The sequence below is a fragment of the Choloepus didactylus genome, chromosome 4 (genome assembly GCF_015220235.1).
Source record: "Choloepus didactylus isolate mChoDid1 chromosome 4, mChoDid1.pri, whole genome shotgun sequence".
NCBI lineage: Eukaryota > Metazoa > Chordata > Mammalia > Pilosa > Megalonychidae > Choloepus > Choloepus didactylus.
In genome coordinates, this window is record NC_051310.1 from 46,080,834 (window position 1) to 46,092,120 (window position 11,287).

At 42.2% G+C, this 11,287-nt stretch overlaps 2 protein-coding genes across 7 annotated transcripts in view; one reads left to right on the forward strand and one right to left on the reverse strand.

The window, feature by feature from the left end:
* The window catches only part of FUT8 (fucosyltransferase 8), a 378,192-nt gene extending 374,598 nt beyond the window's left edge, over positions 1 to 3,594 (reverse strand). For 3 of the 6 annotated variants that reach the window (XM_037832503.1, XM_037832506.1, XM_037832504.1), the window contains exon 1: positions 2,350 to 2,680. The gene's annotated coding sequence lies outside the window, so the exon portion shown is untranslated. Of the gene's footprint in view, positions 1 to 2,349; positions 2,683 to 3,539 lie in introns of those variants that run through there. The other 3 variants (XM_037832507.1, XM_037832508.1, XM_037832509.1) reach the window with 3 other exon arrangements.
* On the forward strand, positions 1,381 to 6,903 carry LOC119532618. The gene is made up of 3 exons (XM_037835036.1): positions 1,381 to 1,407; positions 1,973 to 2,636; positions 3,246 to 6,903. Exons 1-3 carry the CDS (start codon positions 1,381 to 1,383, stop codon positions 3,419 to 3,421), a joined length of 867 nt encoding a protein of 288 aa, XP_037690964.1. The 3' UTR covers positions 3,422 to 6,903.
* The last annotated feature ends 4,384 nt before the right edge of the window (positions 6,904 to 11,287 follow it).

Sequence of the window (11,287 nt, forward strand, 5' to 3'; positions counted from 1 at the left end):
ATATACTCTTTTCCTTCTAGATCTGTCTATTCCACTATACAAAAAGGTTTAGAAACTACTTTCACACACTAAGTTTGGGGACACATTTTCAGAGACTTTAAATGAGAAATGCAAAAAATCTTAGGCATTTATTCTTATTTGAGATAATAAAAAAATTTTAACTCATTTTGAACACAGTATATACACTTTACAAATAACTATGTACAGCTATATGCCCACATCAATTCTCCAACTCTTTTATTTAAAAAATTATGTGTCTCCTGGTCATAGAAAAATCTGGTTTTAGGTGTGTTAAAAGTTCAAACATATACTAAACTATACTTTGCTTTGGCTCTAGCTCCCCCTCCAGACCAACCTACTACTATAACTGCATTTAAAAAAACAAACAAGTAAAAAACACAAGTTTTTCCAAGCCACTAGCAAATTTTAAAATTCACCACTTTTAAAGACATATTCATAAAAACAACTGGTTAAAATTTATAACAAAGCAGTGCAGAATGTAATCAGAATGCTTGTTTTTCAATCCCGAACATCTTAAGTAGAACTGATTTGTAGGAAAACAACTTGAAGTGACTTTTTAGTTAAATTCAAGAACATCCTAAAATACAATCTATATAGGGCCATATTTTACAGAAATTAATTTGAATCGCCATCCTACTAAACCACATTATACCACTTCATGTTAATTCACTACTTGATCAAAGATATATTTTTGCATCTGTTTCTGACTACTTGATCAAAGACACATTTTTGCATTTTTCTGCAATCTATGCAAGTTTCATTCCAGCTGTTCAGCTCATCAATTCAAGTAGAATTCTCAATTTATACAGCAGCAAAAGGAAAATCCTGCTTCCAAACCACCCTTCAATGTTCTTCATAGCCTATTCATGTCTAACTCCGTACATTTTCACATACTAAGCTTGTAAAATCACAATTTCGAAAGTCTCAATTCCCTCCTTACCCTTACTATTGGAGTACTAATAAATCAAGTAAGACTGTCTATACACATCTCATGGTAGACTGGCACAAGCCAAGCAATTAACAGTTACCTTATTATTTGGCGTAGAATTTTAGATTGTTTTAAAGTTATTTTAAATAAGGAAGACTACAAATTATTCCATTAATTCAGTATAACTCTGTAGTGCTTAAATAATCATTTCTCTCCTAAAATGTTTTCTATATGATGCACCTTTTTAAAGAATTATACATTTTTTAAAAAAGAAATTTTAACTTAATCAAGAAAATGTATTCTTAACCCCTGGAATAACTGGGGGGACAAAAACTACAATGAAGCCTGCCTACAGTTTCTAAAGAAAGTCAAGCCAAAGAGAAGTCAGTTACTTGTGATAAGTTTAACTCTGAGCTGATGGAAAACTTTTGATGAAATCTGTTCTTCGGAACCTTGAGGTTTGGAGTTATCTACTGGTGATTCTGGCTTTCCTGGGAGCACCTTCTTGAGTCAGCTTAAGTAAACTGTGAATTCATTCAAACGCAAGAAGAAAAAACAACACTCCTCCCTCCTTTACCTAAGGCCTCACTTTAAAGGCTAAACCAGTAATAAATGCTAACCATGACACTGCCATTTAACTTATGAAATACATTAACACGTCTCTAACGTTCTGTGAGACTGAAGGTTGCAATCTCACAGCGAGAGAACAGGTGCTACCCCCGACAACCCACTCACTCTTGCAGGACAAACGTCCTTTAACTAATAAATATGGACTCATTTAACCTTCCCAAGTAAGTGTAGATACTCAAAAGCCGCCAGCTCATCATTTCACAACAAAAGGAGGTACAACCGCACTCACGCCGTTAACTGTCTTGGCATTGGCCCCTCGCCGGGAACGGATCTTTGTGCGGGTCCACTCCCTGATCTGTAACCGAAGAACCCCTCATGAAAACCCCATACCGCACAGACATCCTCCTTCGCACAGTCCGTGACTACTGCTGGCTAAAGGAAAGGTGGGTGTAGGGGAGAGAAGAAGGACAGATCCCACCCCCGCCCCCATTCCTTCTCCTATGGTCAGTTTCGGCCCCTGCCCTAAGCAAGGATGCGCGACGCCGAAAGCAGCGACCGCACCGCTCCGCTCCGCGTCTAGGCAAGGGTGGCAGGCGCCCCTCACCCCTTGCCTGCCTCCCCCGGGCCGCCCAAAGGCACCCGCCAGAGCATCCGAGGGCTCCCTCCCCACTTTTCCGGGAGCGGCTGGATCAGCAGCAAAAGGCCCGGAGTCGCCTGGGGAAAAGAGCAGCGACAGCCCCCAGTCACAGCTCCTGCGCCTTCTCAGATCCCGCGATTGCCCAGCCCAAGACCCCGAGGAGCGCGAGGCCGGCTTCCAAACGCCCCCTTACCCGAGGAGGGAGCAGAGGAGGTCTCCACCGTCCCCAGTCGCCGCAGCTGCCTCGCGTTGGAGGTGCGGGAGGGGTGGCTGGGTGGAGGATGCTACTCCCTACTGAAGGGAGAGGAAGAAACGGAAACAGGAACCGCCGCCGCCGCTTAACGGAGCGTTCGGCGCCACTGACTGAGAGAGGGCGAGAGGCGGCGCGAGCCGGGCAGTCGCTGACAGAGCGAGGCCGAGCGCGAGCCGGGTGCAGGGCGCGCGACCTCGAGCAGCGCCAGCCCCATTCCGCGAGGAGAGGTAGGGGGCGGGTGGGTCGGGGACTGGGAGGGGAAGGCGGGGGGCGGGGGCCTGGAGCTGAGGGAACCGGACTACTTGGGTCTGCCGGAGATAACACGCGCACGCGCCGGAGCGGCTCTGACAACGAGCGCAGGCGGGGAAGCCTCCGCTAGCGCAAGCGTGCGCGCGCGAACGGGGGCGCGCGCCCCTCAGCGTTCCAAGCTTCTAGGAGAACGCGCATGCGCCGGCCGCTGCCACCTACGGCGACCCTGGCATGTGCCAGAGCTTCTCCCCGCTCCTTTTCCTCGCTGCGTCCGTGGATAGCGTAGCTGCAGCATCCAGTGCCAAGCACAGCGGCGGGCCACAGCGGGAACGGGAGAGTGCCAGCAGGGCAGCAGCTGCGCGCGCGCGGGCACCGACTCGTACAAAAGCGTAGGCCGCCCTCTACTGCCTGAAAGCCAGAGGCTGGAGCGGGGCGCGAGCGGAGCTCTCCACTCCCGGGTGAGCCCCCTCCAGGGAATGCTATAATCTGTAGACCGCCGGGGAATGGGCCGGCCCTTGCCAGTTCAGTCTTGGCCCTATGGAGCACTGATAACAGAGATCTGAAGCAGGCTCCTTACTACTTTTTAGGAGTGGTCGCTCCTGCTGCTCAGCCCCCGCAACCCACGTCCGGCTGCTCGGCTGTAGCTTGCAGCGCAATCAGAGGATGGCATCTGCTCCCACATGCGACTCAGCGAAGTCCTATTTCCTCTTGTGAGTGCTGTGTTTCCACATTCGCTCGAAGACCCCACGAAGGCCTGAGTTAGATGCCCGGCCTCCCCTAATTCGCTGCTACGACAGCCTCTCCGAGGCGGAAGTTTATTCGGTACGGATAAAGGAACAGGGGGTGGGGAGAGGGGAGCTTTTCCCTAGGATGCTTCCTACCCGCTCGTCCGTGACGCAGAGTAGTGGGCCAAAGGGCTATCTCAGAACCGCCCAGATCGCCAGCTGAGCCGGAGGACCTGAGCGCGCCGCCGGGGCACACAAAGTAGTCGCGGGCTGAAGGGGTGCCGCGGTGGCCAATCAGAGCCGCGAGTCGCGTGAGTGGAGTGCGAACCGACCAATCAGGGGGCCGGAAGATGAGCTTCCAGTACCCAACTCTTCCCTGTAGCCTCCGGACCCAGATCCCAAGCCTGGGGCGCAATACTGTGGACAAGAGAAATGGTGTCCTAAAGACTGGAAAAATTATTTCTCTAGACATTAGTGTTTTTAGGTAAAACTTTGGATACTTTTCCTAGAGAAAAGAGTGGTGGCCTTTTAGTTGCTAAGTATAAAAAAGATCACAGAAAAGAGAGATTTAAGAGGCCGTGGCCTGCCAAGACTGCAAACTCCCTGATAACATTCATAATTCACAGTATTTATTGAAGCCTTCTTAAAGGCCAGGAACTATGTTACAGAGATACAAATAAGAGACTGCTGGTTCAAAGAAGAAAGACGAAATTCCCTGTCCTAAAACAATACAGGTCCTTCTAAAGGAGACTTTGCTGGCCCTTGTGACTCTGGTATTTACTGTCAACCCTTTAGGAAGAAAGCTCTTCAGGTGGTAGTTTACAGTCATTATTATGATTACCTACCTGTAAGAAGAGAAAATTGAAGGGAAAGTAGAGTGACTAAGATGACTTAAAAAAAATCCTGGTGGACCAAGCATTGTGTTCTAGCTCACAGAACACAATTCGACAATCATTTATTGAGCAATCATTTATTGAATGCATGAATGCCATTCCCATTAAAGAGGGTATCTCACCAAGCTTGTAAACAAAACTTTGGTTGTTGGAAATTAACAGAAATTTTAGGTTTATGCCATAGGAAGATAGATTAAAAGCTAAAGTCTTATCAGTTGTGCTCTAGATAATTTTTAGAAGTTAGGAGTGGAGTAGATATTTACTTTTTAGTTGAAACACAGCATTTATTGAATATTTTAGCAAGGATATGTTACTTTAAAGTTTTTAAACAAAGGAGAAAACCATTTTTAGTTTGTTAAAAATCATTACATCTTACCTTTAAGATCTCCACGTTCAGAGCTTTATTTTATATTTGCCTCATCACTCAATGTTTATATCTGTCCTTCAATATTCCCTTCTCACAACCTCAGAATTACAATAGTTTTATTTTCCACCTCCCTCCACTTAGAAGACAACAACAACTACCCTGTTCTATGGATGTTTGTCTAAGATTTACTGCATTTTTAAAGTAATGTACAACAAATATCAAATAACTTCAGTGTTTCAAAAATCACTGAGAAGCTAGTCCTTCAGCTATTCCTATCTGTGCTGTTGAGTCAATGGGCTTCCTAGCCTTGGACAGAACAGTTATCAAAGCCCTTTCCAGGACATGCCCAGGATTTAGTTGCCACCCTAGAACTGGAGGTACCAGTTAAACAACTGACATTTGAGAACAAGTCTTTACATATTAAGTTCCAGGCCACTAATTAATTTCCAAAAAATTAACTTATAACAGGAGTGCTTAGCCTGCCTCTTCTCAGTACAGACAACAGTCCCAGCTTTTGAAAAACACATTTACTATCTCCAGAGAGGAAAATTCCTAAGAATCTGCCTTTCTCTTGCCAGGTGAAATTCCATAGAAGTCATCCCCAAAGGTTCCAAACATCTCTGGCCACCAGAAGACATCTCTGTCAAAGGATGTTTTCTCCACAATCTCCATCCTCCCATCTTGCTAATTTCTTTCCCTTCTCATCTCAGCTCCCTGCGTCTGCCTCTCACCACCTACCACCCCAATTTCTGATATTTGCTTAAGCAAGTAGAACTCTGTTCCACCTTCTTTCACATCCCTCCCACCCTCAGGCCTACCTTGGCTTCTCCCAAAACTTATAAATTCTGCTCAACAAAAAATCATACAGAACATTCTCCGAGACCTGTTACACTAAGAACTAAAGGGACCTTATCAGTACATTATTTTCTTTTGCACAGCCTGGTTCACATTCTTAAGTCATCAGCCAGAGAGAGCCCTGGGGACTTGGGAGTGGAGCAAGGTAGAGTCAACCCTTAGGCAATGGAAAAGATCAAAATCAAAATTAGAGTAACTGAATGGCCATTTTATTGAAAGATTAGCTAGATCAAAGTTAATGAACTTGAATGCTTTCACATATCCAAAGTTGTGAACATTCATGTAAGAACTAGTTTGAAACTTACTACCATTTTATTAATGACTATAATAAAAATAATAGCCAAGATATAATATTGCTGAGTGCCAGGTCCTGTGCTAAACGTGCTTTATCATGTAATTCTCAAATCAACCCTTTATAATGGGTCCTACTATTTACAGTGGGGAGATCTGTAGGGTACCAGAAAGGGATTAAGGAAGCACTCAGAAGTCTCAGCAGCAGCTACTTACCAAATACTTTAGAAATTTTTCTATTTGTACCACTATGTACCAACTGAATGTCAACTCTCATAACATTCTTTTTTTAAAACTTTATCAAAAAATCTAAAAAAAAAAAAAAAATTTCAAACAAAACAAAGGAATAAGAAAAACAAAAAAGCAATGTAGTTGTTTTATTTTAGGATATTTGTTTTTCTTATTTGTTTTTTATAACATTGTTAATAATTTTTAATTGTTATTATTGTTTTTTAATTGTTGATCTATCTACATTTTACTTAGAGGATTCCATTTTGCAGGAAATTTTCCAATGACATCACTGCTATTACCACAGACAAGAAGGCATGACATTGATTTCACCCTTTTGGGCCTCAGTTTTCTTATCTGTGAAATAAAGAAGTTGGACTAGATAAATTTTAGTTGTTTTCCAGTTATCAAACTGTAAATCTAGCCAGGTTGACACACCATTAAGAGTAACTACGACAATCAAATGTGGAAAAATAATCTATATTTTCAAATCCAATAATTGTTTTAAGTCACTGTTGAGCCAACTCTTTAAATAGAAACTCTATTTGTGTACACCCACTCATTAAATAGCCAGAGCCAATCTTTCCAGTCAGAAAAGTAAATGAAGTGATTTGAAGGCTGATGAAACTAGCCAAACTCTCCTTGCCTGTTATTTGCCTCCCATGACAGAAATTTCTGCCTTCTCCACTGAGTTAAAGCTTCATGTAATTTACACTGTTGATTTCTTATTCAACATCTACTCCTGTTCCTTCCTTCCTAATTCAGTTCCTTGTTTTTATTTTTGTTTTTGTTTGCTTTTCAGGTAACCACCCAACCTCCCTGTGCCAGTTTGAATGTATTGTGTCCCCCCAAATGCCATTATCTTTGATGTAATCTTGTGTGGGCAGACCTATCAATGTTAATTAGATTGTAATTCTTTGAGTGTTTTCATGGAGCTGTGCCCCACCCAATTGTGGGTGATGACTCTGATTGGATAATTTCCATGGAGGTGTTGGCCCGCCCAGTCAGGGTGGGTCTGAATTAAATTACTGGAGCAGTATGTAAGATCAGACAGAAGGAGCAAGCTGCTACAGCCAAGAAGGATGCACAGGAGCTGCAGATGAGAGACAATTTGAAGACAGCAGTTAAAAGCAGACACTTGCTCCAGAGAAGCTGAGAGAGGACAAACACCCCAAGTGCAACTAAGAGTGACATTTTTGAGGAACTGCAGCCTAGAGAGGAATGTCCTGGGAGAAAGCCATTTTGAAACCAGATCTTTGGATTGGATGCCAGCCACGTGCCTTCCCAGCTAACACAGGTTTTCCAGACACCATTGGCCATTTTCCAGTGAAGGTACCCAATTGCTGATGTGTTACCTTGGACACTTTATGGCCTTAAGACTGTAACTGTGTAACCAAATAAACCCCCTTTTATAAAAGCCAGTCCATCTCTGGTGTTTTGCATTCCAGCAGCATTAGCAAACTAGAACACTCCCCCTACAGAAGGATATCCCAATTAGCCTGAGCCAATAAATTAATGACTTCCTCTGGTATGGTAGAGACTTGAAATGCTTACTTTCTCTTTCCAGGCGTATAAAAGAATTACACTTTACTGCCACCTGTGAAGGTGTGTAGGGCTGCGTGACTAGCTGTAGCCAATGAGCTGTGGGTAGAAGTGAAATATGTCACTTGCTGGTAGAATATTTGATTGCCAGTTTAAGTCCCTGCAGTGTTTACTCTTCCCTGCCTCAAGATCACTATGGTTGCAGATAGAAAAGCCTCTGTCAGCCTAGGAAGGACAATGTGGAGCAGCCCACCCCTCCCCCATCAAGTCAAGATGGATATATATATCTTGAGTAAGAAATAATGCCTTTGTTGTTTAAGCCACTGAGATTTGGGATTATTTTTCACTACAGTATGACCTAGAATCTAATGTTTGCTAGGTCCTAGACTATTTTAATACACCTGAAAACCACTATAATACTGGGGTAAACTGGCCCAATCAGACTGAAGAAAAGGATATTGTTCCGTGCTTGGGAGACGGGATTCTTTCTTTGCTGCCAGGTATGAACAAGTCAGCCTACAGCTCAGATTGCCACTGGCAGCAATCTTGCAACCACAGGGTGAAATAAGCTTAGAATAAAGTCAACACGTTGAGGTTGGCAGAGATGGAGAAACCCTTGAGGTATGATTGAACTGATGATCATATCACTCCTGAATGCTGCTGCACTCTGGACTTCTAATTCTGTAAGACAGTTATTTTGTTTGTTTGTTCCTCCATAACACAATAACCAGAAACTGTGTCTTTTGTATCTTTAATTTCATTGCTGTTCCTAACAAAGAACTTTCTCAAGAAGCACTCAAAAATATTGACTAGATGAATTAAAATGTTTTCAAATATAATAGTTCATACTCTCACGAAGTATTAATTACATGGATTACACAAAGGGAAAAGGTAATTTAAGTCAGTATAGTATTTTTACAGATGAAGAGATTAAAGCCCAGAGATATTACTAAGTTTATCAAATTGTTATGGTGGAAATGGAAAAAAGAAAAAACTAACATGATACCTATAGTTTCCAACTCAAGATAGAGAAATAGTGAGGCAATATATACCCTAATTATTAAAAACTTTGAGGTTAAAACATATGCAGTTGACATACTAGCTATATGACTTTAGACTAGTTACTTTACCTCCCTCAGCATTGTTTTTTCCATCTGTAAAGAGGGATAACAAGCCCTAGCTCATAGGCTTGTGAGGATTAAATGATTCAATATATACAAAGTACCTAACACAATGCCTCCCATGTAGTAAACATTCTATAAATTCCAGCCCTATTAAGTTATGTTTATTTGTAGCTAAATCAATTTTCCTGTATTAAGATAGATTCTGTTCTCCCCTTCTTCGTTTTATTCAGACCGTTGACCTGCGTTTTTTCATCAATCATGTTTATAGTCAACATCTACTATATGACCAGCATATAGTAGTTTCTTTTAGGAACAGCCCCTCATTCTCTGACCCCTCAATCATATAATGACAGCAAGAGAAGCGATATTACTGGTCCAAAGGCAGACACCTGACCGAAGCCGGGCCAGTGAGAACATTCTCCCAAGATTTTTAGACTTTGGAAGAGGAATCATCTCAAGCCTCACCCAGATATAAAATCTGAGAGATGTCTTTGGACATGTTTTTTTGCCGAGTGAGAAACCCATTTTGCGTAGAAAGAATAAAGTCAGTTGTGAGAGAGAAAAACAGAGGAGATGGAGAAAGTAACTTTGTTATACTGGAATTCTCTGTTCCTAGTTTTTTTCTGAGCATTGGCTGAATCTCTGTCTTCCTGTTCAGCCTGGCCTCTTCCTAGGATTTGCCCAGTATCCTTTCAATAAATTCCTTAGTTTGCATAATCTGGTTCCAGGGATGTTTATTTTACATGCAATTAATGCAATGATATGCTGTATTAGGTTATCATAAAGTAAAGAAAATAAGAGGGAAAAACCTTAGATTTATTATCTTCATTTATGACCTGGGTGATACCACTAAGAATATGATCATTGAAATGTAATCATTTATAGAAATGAATCAATAAATGCCAACTATCTGTAAGGTATCTGTTATAGAGACTTTAAATTACCTCCCTATATGTATTCTCTCATTTCTCCATAATAAACCCCCAGTTTTTGGATGGTCCCATTGCAACTCAGCTAAAATGTTACACTTCCCAATCTCTCTTGCAGCAGATGTGGCCTAGTGACTAAATTCTGACTGTCAAGATCTAAGCAGAAATGTGTGGGACTTCTCTAACAAAAGAAGTCATTAGAAGGAAGGAGATACACCCCTCTTATCCCTTTTCTCCTTCCTATTGCCTGGACATGATGTAATGACTGAGCCCTTTCAGCCATCCTGGACCTTGAAGAGGATAGTCATACTCTGGGTGGCATAATGAGTTGGAAGGAACTGGATCCCTGACAACTTTGTGGAGCCACTGTGCCAATCCTGGACTGCTTACCTCCAAAATTCTTTTATATGAAAAAGAAATAAGATTCTATCTTACTTAAGCCACTGTTTTCTGGGTTTTTTCTTTTATATACCACTGAACCTAATCCTGATTGATACAATGCCATAAGAATTTGATAAATTATATCAAGTTGGATTGTTAATGCTCTACAAAGAAAGAAATAAATCCAAAAAGGATGTTGAAAGAAATGTAACAGAGACAATAAAATGCTACTATATTTAAAAAATAAAAACCAAAAATAAACATATAGACTGGGAAAGAATGGGATAGGTGTGTTCTGGTTTGCTAAAGCTGCCAAAATGCAATATACCAGAAATGGACTGGCTTTTAACAAAAAGGATTTATTAGGTTGCAATGTACAGTCCTAAGGCCATGAAAATGTCCAGATTAAGGCAACAAGAGGCAGACACCTTCTGTGAGGAAAGGCCAATGGCATCCGGGGTTCTTCTGTCACATGGCAAGGCACATGGCAACATCTGCTTGTTGATCTTTGTTTTGCTTATGAAATCATAGGCCATGTTGGATTTTAGTCTCTACATGGACAATCTAGCTTCTCATCATCTATTAGGGGACTCAGTTCCCATTGCATTGGATTGGTCACAAGGTGAGCCAAGGACAGGTAATGAATTATGTGAATACAACTCTCATGGCTCCTTTAAAAAACAGCGAAAGAAAGAGAATTGGGACTGGCGGTTTGATGTGCAGAACCCTCGATGGTGGCACTTGCCTTTATGAAGCTCGTTACTGCAAAGGAGAGGCTAAACTTGCATATAATTGTGCCCAAGAGTCTCCCCCTGAGTACCTCTTTGTTGCTCAGATGTGGCCCTCTTTCTCTCTAACTGAGCCACCTCGGCGGGTGAACTCACTGCCCTCCCCGCTATGTGGGACCCGACTCCCAGGGGTGTAAATCTCCCTGGCAATGCAGGATATGACTCCCAGAAATAAATCTGGACCTGGCATTGTGGGATTGAGAATATCTTCTTGACCAAAAGAGAGATGCAAAATGAGATGAAATAGTTTCAGTGGCTGAGAGATTTCAAATGGAGTCGAGAGGTCACTCTGGTGGGCATTCTTATGCACTGTATAGGTAACACCTCTTAGGTTTTAATGTATTGAAATAGCTAGAAGTAAATACCTGAAACTACCAAACTCCAACCCAGTAGTCTGGACTCCTGAAGATGATTATATAATAATGTAGACTACAAGGGGTGACAGTGTGATTGTGAAGACCTTGTGGATCACACCCCCTTTATTTAGTGTATGGATGAATGAGTAG

Coding starts and splice junctions, on each gene's coding strand:
- LOC119532618 (XM_037835036.1), top strand. CDS start 1,381: ATGAAATCTGTTCTTCGGAACCTTGAG. Junction 1,408..1,972: donor CTGTTCTTCGGAACCTTGAG/GTTTGGAGTTAT, acceptor AGGTGGGTGTAG/GGGAGAGAAGAAGGACAGAT. Junction 2,637..3,245: donor GCCCCATTCCGCGAGGAGAG/GTAGGGGGCGGG, acceptor ACTACTTTTTAG/GAGTGGTCGCTCCTGCTGCT.